The sequence below is a fragment of the Ruditapes philippinarum genome, unplaced genomic scaffold (genome assembly GCF_026571515.1).
Source record: "Ruditapes philippinarum isolate M1 unplaced genomic scaffold, ASM2657151v2 ctg1346_1_1_1_1, whole genome shotgun sequence".
Taxonomy (NCBI): Eukaryota; Metazoa; Mollusca; class Bivalvia; order Venerida; family Veneridae; genus Ruditapes; species Ruditapes philippinarum.
Window position 1 is genome coordinate 95,510 of NW_026861213.1, and position 24,755 is coordinate 120,264.

Here is a 24,755-nt window from a genome sequence, read left to right on the forward strand (position 1 = left end):
TATATCTGTATTTCATTATTAATCATGATAACTATAAAACACTGGTTTATTGAGCATATTTTTGCATCTACAGGATCACAACAGGTAGACAATTTGTTTAAGGAAGAAGCAAAGTTGTATGCAGACAATGGATTTTGTGGAAAAGAACTTCACAGATCGGAATTCGGTAAACATTATTTGAAAATTGATTTATTACAAGTTCTGTATGATTAAAACAAATTAACCAATTATAGTTTTTAAAGTTTTGCGTGACTTTTTTTCAAATAAAATGCAGTTATATTTTCAGGCAATACGTTGAAAAGTCAACAAAATATATATTTTCTAAGGTGTTATTTGATGTATAGATTAAATGTTATGTTTGAATGTTTTCTTCCTATAAAAAAATCAAAATATATTTTTCTTTACAATTATAGATCATTATACTCAAATCGTTTGGAGAGATTAAAAAAGATTGGTGTTGGTAAATCAGAAAGCTTTGTGGTTATCAACTATACCCCACGAGGAAATATTTATGCTATGTACGCTGAAAATGTACCATGTCCTTCATCATAATTATTGTTATGAAGATTTTGTTTTGAAAACTGCGCTTTAAAAAATCTTAATCTTGTAAAAACTGTGACATGTTAGTCTTTATCATTTTCAGCCATTATCGACAGTGCTGAATTGACTACATCAGTTGTTTCAGAAATAGGTTCTTTTGATTTTTTTGGGTTGGGTTTTACGTAGAACCAACGCAGTAGAGGTCATAAGGCGACTTCCCAGCTTAACTGGTGAAGGAAGACTTCAATTGCCCCTCTATGCATTATTTCAATTCATTCACAACTGGCACCTGATTAGAACCACCGACGTTCTGTAAGCTGGCTGGATAGCATCGTCACATCAAAGAATCGAGAGTACCTGTCACGATTCGAACAAACAATGGTTAGGGGCAAGTAGTTTGAATCAACGACCTTAACCACTCGACCAAGGATTCCCCAAAAGCTAACTAAAACCAACATAACTTGGGAGGAATTCTTTTAAATGTTGTTCTGTCATTCGTTTTTAGTTCATCTGAGCATTGCACTTTGTTCTACGGTGTTCCAATCATTTGTGGATTTTGCCCAAACTTCACAGGATAATCCTAAAATGACCCTTTTTAAATGTTATATACATGTTATATATGTTATGTTTAGTTTAAAAGATAAGTAGAACACGGGGTTAATCTTAAATACTTGCTGTGTAGCATCATCTTGCCGTTCTCTACAAAATTATGTAAATCTGCTGGAATTTATTACTTTAGGATGATAATTTGCGTTATCTTTTAAGAATTGGTGATGCTGAAAGGTTAAATATTTGGGTGGCAGTATTGTATTTGGTTTTTGTTTTAAAATCAAGACATCCTTAAGCCAGAATTGCCTCTTCGTGTATAGTATAACAGGCAATGGTCACACAACATAGCCCCTGATATATCTAGTGAAACTGGTAGGGCATATCAAAAATGGGATATTGCACAGAGGTGTAATTCTCATATGTAATAAAGGAAATAATAAAACAAACGGACTGATACGGGTATAAAAGGGACAATGGTTGAATGAAAGAAAACGGGACACGACACAAAATGGGAAATGAGGGGGTGAAACGGATGTTTTATACTTACCGCTGACGAAAAGATAGCACATCACAGAACCAACATAAATCTATCAGCATTTGCGCTATAAACAGTTTTAACCGTAGTCAGTATCAGTTGATAAACCATAAGCGGTGGGCTCCCTTACAGACGATAGTAAGATTTATGTCAACATAGAATGTAAATCAACATGGCAACGACATATTTTAAAACATACAGAAAACTATTGACAAACATGTATTAATACAGAAAGCCATGTCAATCAACATTATATGTTTAGGGTATCAGAAAAAAGAGTCATTGTGACTCTTATTTCCATTGTGGTCCTTAAATTATAGCATCTTTACAGAGGAAGATTATAAGTTATGAATATTAATGTATCACAGTAAAATAAATAAGTAATAATAAGTCAGGTCAAAGATTTAATAACAATCACTACATTACTGATGAAAGAAACATCACAGATGTTGTTGAATGCATAAAATGGTGTATATACTGAGTATAAGAGGTTCCTTTACTTTATTATAAGCACAATAAAATTTCAATCATTATCACAGTTTATAGAAAAAAAAACAACAATTAAATTATACAATTTTAATGTTGAATTACAGCATAAAATTCAAAAGCAGAAAAAGGATTACATTAGAAATAGAAATATAATAACTACATTTACTAAAGAAAAAATATACAAATAAACAAAATGAATAATTAGAAATGTGTCCATAAGACACGGTCGCCCCCATACTCTAATGTTTTGTCAATCTACTGACTCTAGGTCAAATATCTTTTGGGCTATGCATAACCCGAGTGAAAAATTGCAAATCCATTACTAAGTCTAGGGCAACAACACATGTGACACAACATGAGAACGCAAAACGAATGAACGGACAAGGGCAAATCTAAATGCCACGTGGGCACATAAATGAACATGGTATATGGTAGTTAAGAAAGACAAACTTAAATAAAACATTTAAACTGTACTAAGCTTAAAACAGGAAATGAAATGCAACTCCCTTACATTCTGAGTGTTCAATATACAGCAATCATTGTAACTCCAAATCTTTTAACCACAGGAACAGTGAATCTCTAGCTATCTTCAAATGTTTTTTCTCTACCATCAACTGAGGTACAAACTTTAAACCTGAACCAAGTGAGGGAATTTGTGAACATTACTCACTCGAGTGAACTGTTCACCTAGATACTGAGGGGCATTGCTAGATTGGATTTTAAAGACAAGAGGAAGAATAAGTTGGTTAACCCTCTTAATAACTGGTAACCATCTAACCTTCAAAAACTGGTCATGACCTGTATGTGATCTTTGATCAAGAACCAGAAGAAACAAAATCAATTTGTTTTGGGTAACCTGTAACTGATTTTTCAAAGCACGAGTCAAACTATTAAACCAAGCAACAATAGCATAGTCCAAATGACAATGAACAAGAGAGGAGACTTGAAGTTTAATGTCGTTTAGTATAAGATTGAGGTACTTTCTTTTCCTGTAAAGTAAATTTAAACCGACCACTGGACTTTTGAATTACCGACCTGGCCATTGACTCATAGCACAAATTTTACAAGGTTTCTGACTCTTTCTAAGACCTTATTGTGTGACCCATAATTTTATGTTCAGTTTTGAATGAGATTTGTTTTAACAACAGCCATCAAAAAGTCTTCCAATTGGTCCTTCAGATACAATCAAAAGAGGAAAGCTTAGCTATAAAAAGGTTTACACCAATCATGCAGTAAGTCTTAAATCAATGGTCAATTTTCATAAAATGTTCGGAAATTTCGGTGAAGACAGCAGAAAAGTTAGTATGATCCCTGAACCACATCTCTACAGAATTTAGGTGTGCTAATACAGTTTTTGAAGGACAATCGATTTTTTAAAATTAAATCTGAATTACTTTTTTTCGAACTAAGTGAAGTATTCACGTATTTGGAGAAAGCGATAGCCTTGTTTAAGAGGTTTGCCAGGAATAAATAAATTAAAATCATCTACTAGCAAATCCAATTAACCGAGAAATGTATACTCCAGATGATTTTTCATGAGGTACATCTTCATCTAACTATGGAAGGTAAACAACATTAAGATAAAAAATGTCTTTATTCACTTTAGTTTTGTAAATAATAGAAATGCTTATATCCAAAACGGGTACAATAATGTCTGTAAAGTTTGTTTTCTTTTTAAGTTGACTTGGATATATTTTGAAAACTTCTCGTATAAATCATTTCCCTAGGTTCAATATTGATTCAGTCCGGGTGTCACTTAATGTTGAATTAGGAAAACACATTTTCATGTGTGAATCTTCAATGCGGAGACCGCCTCCGTGGTCGAGGGGCTAGCGTCGATGACGTCTAATCCAATTACCTCTCTGGCGTGTGTTCGACCAGGTAGTCTAGTATTGGTGTAACTCTCCCGGAACGATGGTTAGGAAACTACCCCCTATATGACTGAAATACTGTTGGGTGAAACAAACAAACAAACAAACTTCAATGCGGAGAGCTTACTTGTTTTTGTGTGTTTTTTATGTTAATAGTTGCAATTAATTCAAGAGTAATGAACGCCAAAAGCCCTACCTCTGATTTTAGTTTTGGATCACAGTAATTTACAATGCAATAATTTATATAATGTCTAGAAAACTGGAATATATCGGTCAAAACTAATGTGCATGAATATAGAAAATAATTGTTTTCTTTGTAATCTTACCTTTGCAAAAAGTGTGCCTTTTCAAAGATGTACGTTTTTTTAAACAAATCAAAAACATATTGTTGATAGAGTTACGTGAGTATAATTCATAAATCATTTTGAATTATTGTTCTTAGCACATAGGTGTATATATGTAATTATATAAAGATTTATTTTTAAAAATAAATTAATTCCAGACTAGCAGTGAAAGGTATGTGCAGTGTAATTTATTAAAATAATTTTAGGCAACATCAGATATAAAACATTGGCGTTCGTTATGAAAGATAAACTAGTAAAATAATAATGAAAAAATGTTCACAAATATTTTCGGCGATATATATACCTGTATTGTCTATAATATATATTCATAAGTTGTTATTAAATGTCAAAATTTTAAAATACGTCTTCATGTGTATTTGTTATTATGTTTCAGTAATACATAAAGTGCCTTCCGCACAAAAAGGCAAACAGATGTAGTTTCATTTGAAATTATCATATTATTATTTTGTTTAAGCAAAATGTATGCTTATAAATTGTTACGTATTAACGAAACAGAAACTAATAAAATGTTAGAAAAGACCTATACCAGATAAAACGTAAATATAAATTACAGAAGTGTACAAAATGCATGATAAATGGCTATACCGTGATATTCTATGTTCATGCTAGCTGTTTAAGGTTTAATGTTCCAGTTGTCCGACACAATGCATACGTATATTAAATGTAAAGCTATTTGTCATCTCTTACATTTAATGTTTTATTTTCTTAAATCGTGACATGTGAAGTTATTTTCACTTGCATTATTATATGTGAATATTTTTCTTAAAACTAACAACTTGAAAATGACAAGCTTCGTGTGGATTATATTAGTGCTTGTAGTCCGTTTCAGCAATTGTTATGGTCAAGGTACGTTCTTCATTTCCTACAAAAGTAATATTAAATCTATCTCAACAGTTTGTTCTATTACGAATTTTTAACTTATTGTTAGTATTTAAGAATGGAAATTCTTAACTTTACGAAATAAAACAATTTGTTTACAACTAAAATATTGCGTATTCTTCTCATTCTTTCAGTTTATATTATTTTTCTTTATATTTTTAAGAGTTATATGGTAACGGGGTTTGTCCACAACCACAATGTGAGGGTAAACCTCATATTCCACCCGACTGCCGAAAAAATCAATTCACTATTGGGTTAGACAACAAAACAAGATGTCCAGCATGTGACGCTAGCTTTTGTGGTAAGATCGTTTCTTTGTTAGGCCAACAACTATAAGCGTTAGATATTTAGAAACTGAGATTTATGTAAATATGCCAAGACAATATACACCAATTTTGAAAGTAAAGTGTTTAGCCTGCATAGTAAAATGTTGATAGTGATATTTCTGTTTGGTATTTAAAAAGCATGGCAAAGCTCTCTCTCCTGTCTATCCTTCCTCTTCTCTCTCTCCACCCTCTCTGTAAATACAATGTACTGAGTTCCACATAACTTGCATATATCTCGAGGAGTTTGTTTTTGCTCTTTCCACCTTTCAGTTTATTTTCATTTATCTAACATGTTCAAAATTGTCACACGTCACAGAAGGAGCTCCTTACAACTGTGTTACATCGAACAAGAACCTTTATTTTCCCACGCCTCTGTTTTAAAAATCTGTTATAAAATACAGGTACTGACATTTTTAACATTTCATACATTTTCAGGCCCAGAGCAAGACGTTTGTCCACTGGCAGATTGTCCGATATGGTTTGAACCAGTATTTGTTCCTGTAGAATGTCAAAGGGATACGTATGTTATTGGCAGCGACAAAATAACAAAATGTTACATATGTCCTGTAAAAAGTTGTGGTAATACAGATTAAGATTAAAATACTTATTTTAAGTAAACCTTTCGTTTTATATTTACATTTTAGCATGTTTCTATTACAGTTTGAACGGTAACTTCAACTGAAAATGATACATTTATACTTAGAAAATAAAATGGAATAAGTACCTTATGCGCGGAGGGTTCTTAGCTTGAATTCCGCTATGTCTGAAACATATCTATAATTACGCTTAATATCAAACATTAAATTAAAATTTACCTCTTATCATGCAGCTGAATCATACTTGTTGTTAATACAAACTTAAAGTAAATGTAAAATATAGTTAGTAAGTTTTATAGACTGGTACACAGCTTTTATGTTAGGCTGAATGCAAAAATAATGCACAGGAGGTGTACAAATGGTGTGTGTTCTTTTAAGAAGTGAGCATATTTTTTGTTTAACTTAACTTGCAATAATTTACGTTGGAACTGCATTTTAATTATTTCGTTGGTCCATTTTCTGTTTCAGGTGATCCAAATATAATATGCCCAAAGATTTCATGCCAACCAGTTCCAAAGAAATGTCAAGTTAAGCAGTTCACAATTGGAACCGATGGTATAACAGTATGTCCTGCTTGTGACAAGAGCAATTGTACAGGAAATCAAAATGGTTAAGTTTTGTTAAGTTATTTCTGTTGATATTTATGTAACATTTATGTAACATCAGTAAAAACGCAGGTTTAAATGAAATTGAAGTATTAACAATACAGCAATGCCAGGTGTTTTTTACACCTGTGTCTGTTGTTTCCAATTTATCGAGAGAACTTTATGTATGTTTAATTTCTTTATAGAACTAAAAAATAACGTAATTATTAGCTGAATAACTTTATTGAAATGAACAGAGTTTTAAAGACCGGGAAAAAAACAAACCAACAAAAAACAAAATAATTCAAAGCACAGAAGGCGCTGAATTTGTTTGGGTCTCAGAATGTCAGAAAGGTGAAGGTTGTGAGATTATAAAACAATTTGTTTTTGTATAGTGCCACCAATGCTTTCCAGCGTTTTAATTGTAATTGGCTATAAGACTTATTGCAACACTGATATTCGATCCAATGTTTATTTGACTTAAACAATTTGAAAAAAAAGAGTTGCCTTCACTGGAATTTGAACTTCAGACCTCTCGCTTCCTAAGCGAGCACGCAAATCCTTCGGCCACGGTGAATTTACATGTTAACGGCCTGAAGAAAACCATATTATTCTAGTTAGGGTTTGTAACGACGCTAACTGTTGTTTAACACTTGTGTAAATAATCATGGCGCTTACTATAAGCATGTATATCTATAAAGAATAAAACAATATTAGAAATCTTCGACCATTCGGGAATTATTTTGCTTGAAAATTAATCCGCCTGTCATGTGACCATATTTACGCAGTGATCTCCCCTAAATTTTTCGGCCTAAGTGTTACATATAAAGGGAAGTAACCGCTTCAAAAAAGCGGACTACTTTCGGCACTTGCAATTAACAGCATTAGAGTCTGAAATTTCGCTACCATTATTTGTTTGGTCTGACGACCCAAACAAATAAAAACTAAACAGAACAAACAACAACAAAACAACCCCTCTGTCATTTTTGCGGTGTCAAATTCAAAACTATGTTTTATCACCTTTACCCGATCATTTGAATGAAGTACGTTTTCTTAGTTTCAGGACTGCTCATTTCATTTAATACGTTTTCAGTCAGTTTCACAATTGCTTTTTAAATACGGAACACATGTATTTGACATCCTTAATTGAACATTCTTAATTAGATACATTTTCGAAAAGAAAAACGATACAATACTGTCAGTTCAAATAGATATTGAAGACGATTCAATAATTTTATATAACAAATCAACTTCTTACCTTGTACCTAAGTTAATTATCCTACCTAAATTGTGGCTAATAATTATCAAATCTGTTTTCTTCTTGTACGTATTTACAATGAACGTATTAGACCATAATTACTTTTAACAGTTGAATTAGCTGGGTTATTTATCAAAATTGTACGCCAGCAAAATATTTTAAGAATGACTTAATATGATTTAGTAGGATTCCTTTTTAAGACTGACAAACAGAGGTAAATGGAATATGTAATTTAGATAAAAGCATATTAAAACGGGTCTTGGACCCAAAAAGGCTCGAAGACATAATCCTTGTGTTGAGAGAAAGACACCATTACCAGTAGTTCACCATATCCCTTAAGCGGCATAATAGTAAATGTAAGTTGAAATATAATATGCACTTTGCATCTCCATGTTAAGTTTATAAATAGAACGATCGGTTGAATAATACTTGCATGCTTACAATACTGTATAAAATTAATTTTTTAAACCAATATGTCCATTGTACAATATGATAAACAAGATCAACAAGGAATGAACGCAAGCCTTTCAGCACAGCTGCAAACTTGAAACAGCAGAAGATGCCGTCGTTACTATGATTTATTATGATTGTATGTCATAAATCTAAATGAATTATTGTCTATCATATTTTTGTGAATATAATTACGTTATGTGTTTAGATTAATCTGTTATGGAGCAAGAGTTACATAACAGGATAATATATTATGACAGTTTTATTTTGGTTCATGGTTACACGGTAAGCGACAGACAACCTGGTATATTTTATGGTAAAATATTAAATTATGTTTACTCTAAAAATTCTAGAGAAAGAAACAGTTAAAGGAAAAAACGTGGGAAATGCACACTGATTATCAATGAATGTGTACATGAAAAATGATAACAAACGCTCGTTATCTCTCGCGTCCATAGCACCGATGACAGCAGGATTCATTTTTCAATAGATTCAAATATATTAAGGTTCATAAAAATATTGAATTTATTCTATTTCTGTTTAAGAAATGTTGAAGCAAAATTTGGAAAAAATGTCGTTTAAAGGTTAGATGATGTTAACATCGTAGCATAAAATGGAAATGTTAAAGCTTTATGTATTTACCAATGTCACGAACACATGGCAGAATGTGTCGCAGAACCGTATTTATTTGTTTTCCTGCTTTGTATATATAATAGAGTGACATCGTTAAATATATAAAACATTTAAGCTGTCCCTGCTTAAAAATAACACATAAACTTATTTCATACAAACGTAGGACGATATCAAAATTATTTATAGGTAGCCTCTTGTGGATTTCATCAGTGTTCGTTTTGCTCATTTGTTTTGTCCAAGGTGTATGATTTAAAATCTTGGAAATTAAAAGATGATGGTACTATACAGCCGATTTTATTATCATCAAGTAATTTGTAAGTCCTTGGACTTTTTGCTGCGTTACCTTGCTCTGAATTGCTTTTAATATATTAATAACAAAACGATATTACATTAGTGATAATCTTGTTATTTCTTCGAAATAATTTCATTAAAAGGGACATTTATAATGTAAAATGCATTCTACAATCACATGTAAAGAAAATGCAAAATATATGCATATCTAATTACATCTAATGTTTAATTGCACTAATTATTGCAATTGTTTAGACGTATATGGCACCGATGGTTGTCAAGAAGCACAATGCCAAAACAAACCATTTATACCACCAGACTGCAGGAAGAATCAATTTATTATCGGATCAGATGGCAAAACCAGGTGTCGAACATGCGATGCTAGCTTTTGTGGTAAGAATGTTACATTAATTTGACAGTTTATATGATGAATTGTATATTAAATTAAAAGCAATTTAAAGTGTCAGTTATAGAAATGTAGAAAATATAATATGCTGTTATTTTTATGTCAAAGCTCATTTAAATTCTCTGTTTTATTTATGTTTTATTCTTAAGGCTACACTTTCGTTAATTTTGTTGTTTGTGTATTTTATTGTTTACGTTATGAATATACAAATAAATGTCATAATGAATAGTAAAGAAAAAGTGAGCAATTTTCAACAGGTTCTTCTTGGCACTGGAAAAACAGGTCGTTAAATAGTTTTTGCTTTTTAAAAAACTACTAGTCAACATCAAACTAGTAGCATTCAAACCAATATTATTTCGGAGAGAAGCTAAAATAGCAACACAACATTTTAATTTATTCCTTTTTAGTTTTGATAATGTTTATACCGGATTGCATACTAACACACTAGATTTTTCAATGTACTCTTATATCACACAAGATGTCGCTCAATGCTGTCTGGATTGTGTAGAAAGTAAGAGGCTCATTTGAACCTTTGAGTCCGCATTATCGAACATTTTAATAAGAAACATGGTAATGATCCAAGAATGACTCAGACTAATGATCCGTTGATTTAAAGGCAGGATTTTAACTACAATACATCTTTATTTGCATTTACGTTGATCTTTATCATTAACAATAGAAGTAATTTCGTGTATATGTATAGTTTAATAGTTTATTGTCTCATTCCAAACATGTCATATATACAATACATCACAATGTTCAATCATATTAAAAACATGTTGGACCAATCTCGATAGATTTATAAGAGACATATAAAAACATGATGATACTGGTAAAATATATTCTATAGCTAATAACAATTTACTTTATAACCAAGTTACATGTATATATAACAGACATTTTTGTTTATTCCTTCATGAAAAAACAATATACTTCAAAAAATAATGCCCAGAATATTTGTGACAATACTATTGCAATTTACTTGTTATGTGAGTGAGGCCAAATATGTTCATACAAAAGTGTATATATGTATGTATAGTGTTGTTTTTATTAACACTTGTAAATCGTTACTAGACACACACTCTCATATATGTCTTTTTTTCGCGCTTCATAAACTTCAGATCCGAATAGTTGTCCAACAAAAAACTGTTCAGGGCAGCAAAATATTCTCAAGGAATGCCGACAGCCTACCTTTGAGATTGGAGGTGACGGGATAACAAAATGTCGAATGTGTGACGTGAATGCTTGTGGTAGTATTTTCACTATATGTTTAAACTTGGAAAAGCTGCAGGTCCGATTTTTATCGGACCTTTCGTATGGACTACCTAAGGCATACCTTATATGAAAATCCCGAGTGAAATTCAAACCTTCTGAAACTTGATGACTTTATCTGAAAAACATATAAAAGATAACTAATTGATTTAATTTTACTAAGAATTTAAAGTATAACAAATATTATATAAAGTTAGAAGTAAATTAATTTGATTAAGTTTATTTCCTTTTTTGTGAACATACATTTACCAGATATACAATGAAATGATAATAGTACTATGTCTATATAAAATATTAATATCATTCCAGGAGACCCGAAAATAGTATGTCCGAAGATTAAATGTCCTTCTAAACCGCCTATACCTACACATTGCGTTGTGAAGCAATTTACAATCGGTGGCGACGGCATAACATTATGTCCAGCATGTGATAAGAAAGACTGCTCACAAAGTCACAAAGAAAATGAAAATTATTAAATGTGTGCACGTTTGTTCGATGACATGAATAAAGACGGTCATATACATATTTAGTTTGGTAAACAGAAGTAAAATATGTCATAGATGTACAGTATGCCATTCTTAGATAACTTGATTGTAAGAATAAATGCGTATTATTTAATTTGTCTAAGAATAACTGAATTGCCCCGGTTATCATCTTGTCATCTTACAGTGACCTTAATTGACCTTGACCTTTACCCTAGGAGGCCCAAAAGCAATGTCGAGAAAGGTCACTACACAGGCTTGCTTAATATGAAAATTTATCGCAACTTTTCATTACATCTCACCCGTAACGTAAGTTATTGCCCAGAAGCCATTTTTCTATTAATAGTTCAAGTAACCTTAACCTTAACCCTAGGATGTCCTTAATAAGGTCCCCACGGTTACACTTTAAAACGGATTCGTTTCGATTTTCATTCGTAAACGTTTCCGATAATGTTTTCCTTTTAAACGAAATGACCATATTGTCTTACAAAATATCTTAATCATTGCCCGTTATCATGGATTTTATCAATTCTGATTGGTTTATTCCAAATTTAAAAACGGAAAATTGGTGTTTACAACCACCACCACATCATTACTGTGCAATAATTGCTCGTTACATAGTAGATTGTTTGTAAAATTGATTTTCCTTTAATCTTTCAAAAGAGCGTAATGGGGATACAGTGCACAAAATATGTGCCGACACAAACGTGATGAGCCCTAACATTAATTATTTGTACATGTATTAAAATAGAAAGTAAGTCATCATTTGGCGACTTGAATACATAGGGTAGTATAGTACATGAGAGTACCACCGTTTAAACGGTATCGTTTCGGTTCATAGCAATCGTGTAAACGTTTACAAAATATTGTAAACGTGGGAGCCTTAGTCCTTAAGCGATACCAAACAAGATCTCCACATTAACTTGAGATAAACCAAGTTTGATGATATCCCCCGACAACCATGAAGCGGAACGCCCGACGGACGAACAGAGTAACCGACCGACCGACACGCTCACTCCTATATAACCCAACTTCGTTTATAGGGGTTATAATAATACTAGTAACCGATCTTTCACCGTTTTTCTAGGAAATATGCAATATATTAAAAATCGAATCTTTATAAAATGCAAATGAAATCATCAAAATGTTAAATACACGCTTATCAATCTTATAAGATAAATCCATGTTGAGTCAATACCAACCCGCAACTGAGTTGTTTCTTAATAAATCAACTTAATTGTCATCGAATGAAAATTACTGTGTTACACATATAAAATAGTACATAACCAGAGTTATTTCCCACAGTTTCTGCATCCGTACTTATTTGTTCTTTATTTTCGACTTGAAGATTAGTGTTACATGTAAATGCATTTTTATTTGCTGTGTAAATCATTTCTATGTGTTTTTTACACCTTTATTTATTTGCTGCAAAGCTGCCGAGTCTTATATGATTTTGAGTAAGACGCATGATTTACTGCTGATTGACACGATTCATTTTGCGAGTCGTAAATAAAAACACAACATTCGCAAACATCACCTTTATAAAATATTTGCGGCATGGCCGAGTGGTTAACGCGTCGAACTAGTAATCTAATGATCGCGAGCTGCATGGGTTCAAACCCCGTCAGGGGCAAGTCGTTATTTCCTCGAGCAAGACACTTTACACTCATAGCTCAGTACTGGTTGGTTCCAGGAACGGATTCGAAAGTGTGTCTATAAGCTTATAGCTTCTTCCACAATCGAACTAAAATAAATTCTGTATAAACCAAACATCAGCTTTACACTTCATGACCAATTATAAATTTCTGGCTTTGTTGCAAAACATTTTAATTTACATTGTCTTTAAATGGAAAGACAATGTTTTTTTATCTCTGTATACAAAAAATTGACTGTGCAACTGTCTGTAGTTTACCGAGATTTAATATTGTTGACACAGGCTTAAATAAAAACACGTTATTTCAACCTAAGGGAAACTGTTTCGCATTTGGACAAAACACATCGGTAAAGAGCTTTTGCATCGCACTTTCAGAAACATCTGAATTTTTCAATATATCCATTTGTACACTTTTATAAACTAAGAAACAAGTTAGTTTCGAAGAAGTTTTGTATTTTTCTTTTGAGATGATCTGGATAGTGCTGTGTGGGCGGGCATATTTCTGGTAATAGCCGCCATTTTTATGGTAGGCTACACGTGGGCTGTTTTATTTTGGTTAGATTTGGGAACGGGTATGATGCCTTTAATGTCTTATATACTATATTTATTCTCAAATTTGATGTTTTATCGTTGGTCATTTTCTTATTGAATTATATATCATTCAATCGGGATATAATTAAATAAGGTCCAAGGCATTATGATAAACAATTACGAGCAACACTGTTTGAATATAAATAAGACACATGGTGCCGGAATCCTGGCACATTACGACATCGACTGAAGCGTACCCGTTCTGTCACTGTATGAAACAAGTACCACTAGTAAAGACGTAATGGAATTTTCGTGACGCTTTCTCTATGATTTCAACAACTGCGCAGATCTTAACAGACATTCGCCCAGGCAGCATTTTATTCGGTTCTTCTAAAGGTATGCAGTACACTGCTGACCATTCCTTTTCAGCCATTTTAAGCGCGTGTTAAACCTCGCATGTATATTATGTTGATATGAATAAGAGTTAAAGTGTGTACAGTTATGAATTTTCTTCCTAAAGTTTGTAATAAGTTTGAAAACGAATACTTCAAAAATACATGCATGGTTCATTCAGGTCAATTAATGCTTACAATTATACTATGCTCAAATTTTATATTAGAATATATTGATAATTGCTACAAATTCATTTTGTAAATATTAAATAAACATGCTTTGAATTCACACAAATTAAATATATTATGTTAAAAATTCTACAAACTATACGTGGTCACAATATGAATATATAGTGTCAATTAAACTGGCAGTTGTTTTAGGAAAAGACTAACTTTAAATGACCTGAAGTAGGAAACGCGACTTCATATACATTGTCTATTCATTATTTCTATCAAATTAGATATATTGAGTAAGAATTTAATAGATTTTAATAAATTTCTATGAATAAAATATTTTACGCAAGGATGAGCATAGTATATTCTACTTTAAATAGCAACATAATATATTGTTAAATTATTTTATTCTTTTGTATGCGTATAAAAACAAGAGAGACATTTTATATTACAACTCATTCAAACAATGACCATAATGTTAGGTAAACAGTAGAGTTTTGTTGTTTATGAATTTTATAAAAATATACCTAAGGACAATGAAAACGCACGGTCGGGATAATTGCATTTTAACAAGGAAAAGTTATTTCTTTTGAATATTTTTTCATAGTTTCATAAAACCGAACGCATTCCGGTCATTAGATACCAAAATTATGAAAAATTGTTGTATTTTAATGAAGTTATTGCATAATAAAAACAGTACCCGAAAAATCAAAAGTAACACTTTTGGCTAATTGTGATAAGATCACAACAGAAAAACAGATTGAACCAATATATGGTTAATTTATGAAATGAAATTATTTATTTTTAAACTGTTAATTATTAACTTGTTTTTCAAACCTTTCTAGAAATGTTAAACACAAATGAGCAATTAAAATATTTATGAAAATGAATATTAAACTATGTCAATGGTCTGTTTAAGATATCGTAAAAGCTCACATGGAAATTGCATATATACACTTTTCCTCTATAAAAGATGCTAAATTTCAAACACTACTGAAGACTTGCTAGCAATCTGTATGCAATGGTTCTAGGACAGATTCAGTCTGGTCTGTCTTACAAACAAAGCGCCAACCGTTTTGGTGTCCATCGGTCTACAATTTCTCGGCTTCACCAACGTTTTCGCACTACACTACAGGCCGAATGGTGTCAGATTCCACAGGCGACTATCCGCACCGTAAGGTCTATGAGGCGATGATGTACATCAGTAAGAGACGCTGACAGAGGACATTGTCGTTTTTAAAGATCCCAACGGTGACATTACGAATAGACATTTATGAGTGACTTTGTTTTGGATTTTCATTTTGGTTTTGCCTTTGTTAAGTTTGCATTACCGTGATGAAAAAGTGTGATTTTGGGATTTTCGCCTAAGGTTCTTCACTTTACTTGTGTACATTTAATTTCAAACATTTGGAATGATTTTCAAATGTTAAGTTTCCGTTTTGTATTAAAGTTATGATATATATCTAATGGAGTCGTTAGTGTTTTGTTTTCATGTAATAAAATGCATAGAGTGGGCGTGCATTTTCATTGTCCTTAAGTATATTTCCTTAGATATGACTTTTGTTTATCCCTTTAACTATTATCCATTGTGCTTTTCTGCATCTGTCGTGGCAAGATGTGTCGATGTTCAATTTCTTTATGCAAACAAGGTCTTACCATTAATATGGCCGTGCTCTCCTATATCTAGTTTGTTGGTCTTGACTTTTGTAAGAACGACAAAACCCCTTCACTTTATAAGGACCAAAGGTATTTGTTGTGATTTCAATGAATTCTTAAATTATCATGTTTTACGCCGGCAATATAAATAACAATTTGTTTTTTTCCTTGTAAGATGACTTTGAATAACTTTTACTCAAACTAAACTAGAATGATTCGTTGAAATTTCAAATCGGGAACATTTATTATTACGTTTCTACACAAGGTACCCAGTATAACATCGAACCTATTGTTTAATGTACAAATGTATTTTATTTAACTTTATATCGTGGCCATCTTTTTGCGCAAAATGAGTGAATAAACAATTATTCGTATAAATGTATCTCATATTTTTATGATTATCATCATCATCATTATTATTATTATTATTATAAAAATGCATGTTCTATAATGTCTTGTCATATATCATGTGATTGCTGTCCTCGTGGACAAAGATTTAACTTGCATATAGCATGTACATGTCCTTCGCCAATTTAATTCAGGATGAATGATTTTTTAAAAACTTTTTATTGAAAAAGGCAAATAATTACTGAAACATATGTGTATTTATGTTAGAATCTTGAATCAGGAACAGAAGCGTCCGTGGTCAAGTGGTTAAGGTCGTTGACCTCAAACCACTTGCTCCTCACCGCTGTGGGTTACACTCCCACAAGCGAATTATGATTCCTCCATGTAATGAAGCTATCCAGATATCTTATTGAACGTCGGGGACTCGGTTATCATCTTGTCCCTAAAATAATGCTGTGATGACTAAAGGTTAATATTTCAAAAAGTTTTAAATTACCTGGTGAAATGTAAATATTTTTATTTCAATGAAAAGTTGATTTGTTTTAAGAAAGATGTATGCAACATGCAAGTAAAGGTATAAAGTGCTGTTCGTAACTCACTCCAGATAATTTAAGGAATATGTACATTTCGTTTTTTAACCTTTTAGTTTAATAAGACTTGCATTCAAACAGATTGGAATATTTCATATCGTAAAAAAGTACCAGTTTCTGTGACGCTAAGAATGTATATACTACAATGATTAAAAATTTGAAAGAGATCTAGATATACTTAGGATATCAGCAAAAATATTTTTCTCAGTACGTCGGAGAGCAAAAATATATTTAATGTATATCCAAAAGCATCATTTATTGCATTGATAGATGTTAAATGGACTCCATAACAGTGATCTCATACATACAATTTGTAATACAGAGACATTAGCCAGCAATTTGCAAGGCATGATGATATGGTCTGCATATAAAAAATCGAGAAAACTAAAGTAAAGCAAAATGTAAAAACAACACACAGAACACGTTAGTTAAGATTGCTACACAACAGGAAATTGTATGAAATACACAAGATCTATTTAAATCTTATATTTTCTATTATTAATTGGTATTCTTCAACATTATACATGTATAGTAAAACATTACATTACTTAAGATTATATTCCGTTTGTACAAAAAATATATTGTGGAAAATGCATAAAAGAGGGCTTTTCAGGGGAAATGGTAAACTTTTACACACGAGATATGTTCTGATAATTTTCTTCAAAGCTTCTTCTTCTTCCTCTTTAGGTATTATATTAATATAAACAGCTTTATTAAATGACAGTATTTGGTCCAAAAGATCACTGAAACATGGCAGTCACTGAAAAAGGGGCATCCTTTGATATACCAACGTATTTCAAGTTAGCGCATACTTAAAATTTAAGGAACTAAAACTTACAAAACTTACTTTATTATGATAATATTTCACCAATCTAAATTATTCTTTGTTTATTATGTTTATGTGAATATTAATTGCATTTTGTGTGTAAATATTAATTTTGTTTTGGAGCAAAAGTGACACAACATGTTAATATAAAGACACTGTCTTTTGTTTTCGGTAACTAGATAAATGGCAAATGTCTCGAATCAAGGCAAACTTCCATTTTTTAAAACAAATTAGGTTCACGTTTACAATTCTATGTAAGGAAACTCCCTTTAAAGCAAAGAAAGAGAATGTTTGAATAAATCTTTTCATAAGAGACAATAAAACGTGCATTACATTTCAGGCCATTAGCACCGGTAAAAGAAATACTAATGTTAAATACTTAAAGTGTCGATAAAGTCGACTGTTTACGTTCATATTACCCTGAAGCAAAATTGGAAAAGGTTTTATGAATAAGTGATGTTCGACAAACGCGGCATGCAATAGAAATGTTTTTTAACTTTATGTCACTAAACATTGTCACGACAATTTGACAATATGTCTCGGAGAGCCATGCATATCTGTTTATTTTTGACACTTTGTGTAAATAATAACGTGTCATCTTTGAATATAAAACATGAAAATTATATCTGCTTGAAAATATCACCTTAACTCAGTTAATACAAAGAATCTAGAAAGAAGTATATCAAAACTTAAAATGGCCAGTTTGTTGTGGATTTTACCAGTGTTCGTTTTAAGTTTTGCGCTTTGCTTTGGACAAGGTATGTTCTTTAAATTCTTACAACTTAAAGAAGATTTTAACGACATTGTTCACTTCATCATTATTCCTCATGTACATACTCGATCAAAACGGTCTGCAATTTTCATTTAATTTTGCTGTTTTGATGCTTCCTAGGAATCACTTCTTTCCAGATATTTGTAAAATTCGTGGAGACCTGAAAATATAAACTTTCGTTGCTTTAGCTTTTTTTGTTATATATGAACCTAATAGATAATTCAAATGTTATTGTTTACGAAGGATAAATATTTTTATTTCGTTTAGTGTACAGGTCAAAATGCAAACAAAATAACAATTCGACATTTGTTTGAACTATTTTCTTTTAAAACAAGAAATGTTTATAGTGATATAGATGTAAATATTGAGTACAGAAGTTAGGGTTGCAAGAATATTGTTATTGTATATCATTTATTTTAGTAGATTTATATGGCATGGATGGTTGTCCAGAGGCACAATGCCAAAATAAACCATATATACCACCTGACTGCAGGAAGAATCAATTCACAATCGGATCAGATGGCAAAACCAGGTGTCGAACATGCGATGCTAGCTTTTGTGGTAAGTATATAACCCCGCATAACAATTAACTTTAGGATTTGTCCAGCAGTCGTTGGATTTCGTTATCAAAATACAAAAATGAATTACCGACACGCAGTACAGACTTCCAGTGGGAAAGTTTTATCACGTTTCATTCAAGCAGTTTAAGTTTTTACAATTTATATGATTAATTTTAATCTCATAACTGAAAGGTGTAGTTGAAAAATGTAAGGAATATATCTTTATGATATATACTTTTTTATGTTAAAGATTAAAGGCATCAAAATTAAATGTTACACTACAATTAATAACTGAAGTTTTCTTAAAGTGACATTTTTGTATACTTATTATATAAAATTTTCTTTGTAATATTCATTTATTTCTTAAAAAAATATGATGCAACATATATTATGGAAGAAGATGCCACATGATTTTATAGCAAGGAAAAGAAAGGTGTTTTGGTATCGTCGACAACATGTTAATGCTACTTTTATTATAAGTTTAAGACTAAAGAAAACATAACCATTAACATTTATTCTTAATGTAATCGAAAGTGAGTAGCCCCTTTGTGCAAAAGGTAAAACGGCAGGCCAACCTGAACATCCCTGTAGAATGACTATGCTTTATAAACTTGTCATATTTTGATAATAAAGGATCTCCGCTCAGGCCACTCAGTCCAAATGGCTTACAACATAAAAATGAATTCCTTACATAAATTAAGTAAAGCACTTAATTTGATAAAATTCTGCACAACATAAAAAAGAAGTATTGTCTGAATAAACTGACTATCGATTGTTAGTGCGATTCACTGTGTGACATTATTCATTTTTGGGCCATTTTGCACAATAAAAATGATTATTCCGGGAAAAACAGGGTAAGGGTATTATATAAATATTTGTACACAATTTATTGGTTCCAGACCTACATTAAATCCCGGGAAAATATTAAACCTTCCGTCATGTAAAATACCTCAGTGGTGTCCCTTTAAGACATCTTTAATTGTGAATGGAATATTCCAAAGTTAAAGCTAGGAAATACCATTACATTTATGCATCATGTTACAAAATGCATGTAGAAATATAGACAGCCAAAGGTGCAATATGTCTCATGCCTCCTCAATTGGCTTAAATGGAAATCAATTAATCCTCAAAAAGTAATGAAATAAATGATCTTGAAATCAGTGAAATATAAAAATAAATCATCAGCATATATACTAATACTAACTCGATAGAGAAAGTTTAAAATGACAATTCATTCCCTTTGACGTACATGCACGAGCTGATGATATGGTAGCACAAATCTGTCTCAATTTTTAGACAGCTCTTGGAGATATTTCTAATTGATTTGTGTATTAGGTTAACAATTTGATGTTCGAGTCTACTTCGTCGAACTTATCAGTAGTGGTGCTTTATGAAATAAAATGGTCCTAAACGAAGTAAGAATCAAACTTGCTTCTTATGAATAACTCAAATTGTAGACAAAGTAGTACAACGTCACTTCTTCATGTGCATTTCATTTAATCCCTATCGTTTTATTACAGGCTTATTAGTTGCGTTTGTTTCATATTTTAATTAACACTAACTAACTCTTGAAAACAAGGACATAAACTCTAATTTATTTCTCTCCGTAATTTCAGATCCGGGTGGTTGTCCACTAGCAAGCTGTCCAGATCTAAATATTACAAAAGAATGCCGAAAGCCTAGTTTTGTAATTGGACTGGACGGAATTACAAAATGTCGCATGTGTGACTCGAATGCTTGTGGTAATTATTTCGTTACCTTTAAATTAAAAAGTCTTGCAGGCCTTTTTTTATTAAACATTTTTATGGCCAAGCATACATTTATCAAGTCTCTAGCGGAAATCAACATTTTCAACGTAGATGACAATTTTAAACTTGATGATGACGACAGTATCGAGATAGCATTTAAAGATTGCGCAGTATCCTTTGATTAAAAATATAAAGTATAAATATAACATATAACAAAATTTAATATGATGTTTAATTTAATTTAAAAACAATATTTTGAATTTTCTCTTCTGAGCGCACTTGAAAACATATCCCAGACCAGTGAATGTATCAGCCTCCCACCACTGAAAATCGTCATTCACTCAAAAAAACTCGAACAGAATCTTTGATGTTTCATATTTCGTTACCTTGAAACTGGTATTATTATTTTTCTCATATTTTTCTAAATCGATTAACATCGACGCAAAATTTGCATCCTAATAAGCCGAATAAAAGGATTTTGAAATACTTACAATAGAATTGATTGACAATTAGAAGGAGCTAATCTTTTCAACATTCATCAGGGTATTGAAAAGAGAGATTAGTTTTCTAGTAAATCATGATCTTTATTGTGTCTCTTAGACATGTTTGTATAAATAAAACAATAAAGATCAATAAAGGTGATCAATGTTCACTGAGCGCAGTCCCAAACACTACCACCGATTAGACACCCAGCGTGGTAAGCAAGGAACAAAACAGGTGAGATCACAACATAAATATGATACTTAAATGTATTATGTTTTCATACATTTGTAAATTTTATGGCAACTCCCATATTTTTACATAACAAAGACCTAAATTGTACGTAAACATTTTTTGTTATACAAAAAACAACAACATTTATTCTTTTTTCCCCCGCTCGCACCTAAGAACTAACCAAAGAGAAATTCTCCATTCGCTCCTAAGAACTATAAATGTTCGAAATGTGTTTATCTTCTCGCTCACTCTGCTATTTCGTCCAAAAACATCCTTAAAACAAGCAATCAATTTGATGTGGCCTTAGTGTATTTCTTTCATTTAAAACTATTAGAATGGTAGCAAATTTATATAAACTATTATTATTTCAGGAGATCCGAAGATAGTATGCCCGAAGATAAAATGTCCAACTCAACCCCCTATACCGGCCAATTGCGTTGAGAAGCAATTTACCATCGGAAGCGACGGCATAACATTATGTCCTGCATGTGACAAGAAAAACTGCCCAGGAGGTCAAAATGAAAATCAAAATTATTAAATGTATGAAATAAAGTTTGATGTCATGAATACAAACTGCTAGATTGCGTTTTAGTTCGGAAGATGGAAGGAAAGTTTGTCATTTTTTAAGAAATAATTTAAAAGTAAAGATAAATGCGTATATACTTTAAACTGTCTTTAGAATAATAAGTGTTTCGTGGACATAAAGAACTGCTTGCTTTATTGAATAGCAAACTTATTACTTTATACCTATAACAGTAAATTCTTTTTCATCAACACCGATAGTTACGTTCTTAAGTGATAGTTCAAAACACGATTTATTGCATTAAAATTATTCTTTCACCTAAAACACTTAAAGATCTTCAAATATTATCAATTACCCAAATAAAAAAATGACGGGAATAGAAAATGTTGTTATGAATTAGTTATAAAATTCCAAAATGTTGCAGAGTCTGAACGGCATGAAGGTACCCCATCCACATCCCCTATCAATTCAACATTTAGCTGTAGAAATGGGGATCAATAAAGAAATGAGAAATACCGCTGATGCGTTTTTGATCACAACTCTTTCAATCCGGAATGTTTGCATCATGCTATTATACATATATGAATGTATGAAGAGCGTAAATACTACAAAAACCTGTCTAGCACCGCCAGCCTTTCTGCATTTATAGAAAATAGTCAAAATATAGAGAATAAAGAATTTCATGAAATATAATCTAATGCATTTAATGATACAAATATGAATTTATAAGTGGAATTAATAAAAACATGTACATGTAACCATAAATCAACTAAGATATCGTCTAAGGGTAATTAATGTGTTACGCATTCAAACAATACATTATAAGTGTTATTTCCCTTTGATGCTGATAAATGTTTGTTTGTTTGTAGACACATAAATGTTATTTATTTTCTTCCCGTGAAAAGAAATAATGATATAATAAGTGATAATCATAGATTTAAATGAAAATGATTTTAGAAACGGCAATGGTTTTCAGCAAATTATCCATGGAACAAATATACCCGATCCGTTAAATCAATTTTTATTAAACATGTCACTCTTTTTATATCTTGTACCATATATTATTTACGCTGCACAGAAAGGACCATTCAGGTCATTGGCATTGCTACTTCTACAAATTAATTACAATACCATTAACTGATGTCTTCGACACTAACGTCAACATTGATATCCGGATTTTATTGTTGTTTTTTTAATTTATTATGCTCCCCGAAAAATTTCGGGGGAGCATATAGTCGTCGGGTTGTCCGTCCGTCCCGAATTCGTGTCCGGCTCATAACTTCGTTATTTGAAGTCGGATTTTAAAACTATTTCACAGAACTGGTCACCATATTGAGATGATGTGTCGCGCGCAACATTTAGGTCTCTACCTTAAAGGTCAAGTTCACATCATGGCCTTGCAGCAAAATCGTGTTCGGCCCATAACTTCGTTATTTGAAGTCGGATTACAAAACATTTTCACAGAAATCATCACCATATTGAGTCGACGTGTCGCGCGTAACATTTTGGTCGCTACCTTGAAGGTCAAGTTCACAGCATGACCTTGCAGCAAAATCGTGTCCGGCCAACAACTTCCGTTAATTGAAGTTGGATTTTAAAATTATTTCACAGAAATGATCACCATATTGAGACGACGTGTCGCGCGCAACATTTGGGTCGCTACCTTGAAGGTCAAGGTCAAAGCATGGCCTTGCAGCAAAATCGTGTTCGGCCCATAACTTCGTTATTTGAAGTCGGATTACAAAACTATTTCACAGAAATCATCACCATATTGAATCGACGTGTCACGTGCAACATTTGGGTCGATACCTTGAATGTCAAGGTCACAGCATGACCTTGCGGCAAAATTGTGTCCGGCCCATAACTTCGTTATTTCAAGTCGGATTTTAAAACTATTTCACAGAAATGATCACCATATTGAGTCGACGTGTCGCGCGTAACATTTTGGTCGCTACCTTGAAGGTCAAGTTCACAGCATGACCTTGCAGCAAAATCGTGTCCGGCCTATAACTTCTTTATTTGAAGTCGGATTTTAAAACTGTTTCACAGAAATCATCACCATATTGAGACGACGTGTCGCGGGCAACATTTGGATCGCTAGCTGGAAGGTCAAGATCACAGCATGACCTCGCAGCAAAATCGTGTCCGGCCCACAGCTTCGTTATTTGAAGTTGGATTTTAAAACTATTTCACAGGAATGATCACCATATTGAGACGATGTGTCGCGCGCAATATTTGGTTCACTACCTTGAAGGTCAAGGTCACAGCATGACCTTGCAGCAAAATCGTGTCCAGCCCATAACTTCGTTACTTTAAGTTTGATTTAACAACTATTTCACAAAGATGATCACCATATTTAATCGACGTGTCGCAGCAAATTTGGTTCGCTACCTTGAAGGTCAAGGTCACAGCATGACCTTTCAGCAAAATCGTGTCCATCCCATAACTTCGTTATTTTAAGTCGGATTTGACAAGTATTTCACAGAAAGGATCACCATATTGAGACAATGTGTCTTGCACAACATTTGGGTTGTTTTTACACTTTGAACTTTCTCTGTAACATAACTCTGACACTACAAGAGGACCTTGCTGTGTCCAAAACCTATTCGGTGAGCATCACCCGGTTCAACCGCTCTTGTTTTGATTTATTGTGTATATTTAATTGCTATACAAAATGTTTAAATTATGCTATGATGCTTTCCCATTCCTCACTGAATAATTCATTGTGATATCATGTAACC

At 32.2% G+C, this 24,755-nt stretch overlaps 2 protein-coding genes and 1 long non-coding RNA gene across 3 annotated transcripts; all 3 read left to right on the top strand.

The window, feature by feature from the left end:
- Positions 1 to 70: 70 nt before the first annotated feature.
- Positions 71 to 616, top strand: LOC132714903 (uncharacterized). Its single transcript, XR_009623626.1, has 2 exons — positions 71 to 166; positions 414 to 616. It is a non-coding gene; the product is annotated as an uncharacterized LOC132714903 (long non-coding RNA).
- Positions 617 to 4,992: 4,376 nt separating this feature from the next.
- Positions 4,993 to 11,662, top strand: LOC132714898 (uncharacterized). Its single transcript, XM_060697816.1, has 7 exons — positions 4,993 to 5,195; positions 5,392 to 5,529; positions 5,990 to 6,133; positions 6,619 to 6,759; positions 9,622 to 9,759; positions 10,894 to 11,022; positions 11,354 to 11,662. The coding sequence occupies exons 1-7, from the start codon at positions 5,132 to 5,134 to the stop codon at positions 11,518 to 11,520; spliced, it is 921 nt and encodes a 306-aa protein (XP_060553799.1). The 5' UTR covers positions 4,993 to 5,131; the 3' UTR covers positions 11,521 to 11,662.
- Positions 11,663 to 18,297: 6,635 nt separating this feature from the next.
- On the top strand, positions 18,298 to 22,075 carry LOC132714899 (uncharacterized). The gene is made up of 4 exons (XM_060697817.1): positions 18,298 to 18,455; positions 18,893 to 19,030; positions 20,646 to 20,771; positions 21,863 to 22,075. Exons 1-4 carry the CDS (start codon positions 18,392 to 18,394, stop codon positions 22,027 to 22,029), a joined length of 495 nt encoding a protein of 164 aa, XP_060553800.1. The 5' UTR covers positions 18,298 to 18,391; the 3' UTR covers positions 22,030 to 22,075.
- The last annotated feature ends 2,680 nt before the right edge of the window (positions 22,076 to 24,755 follow it).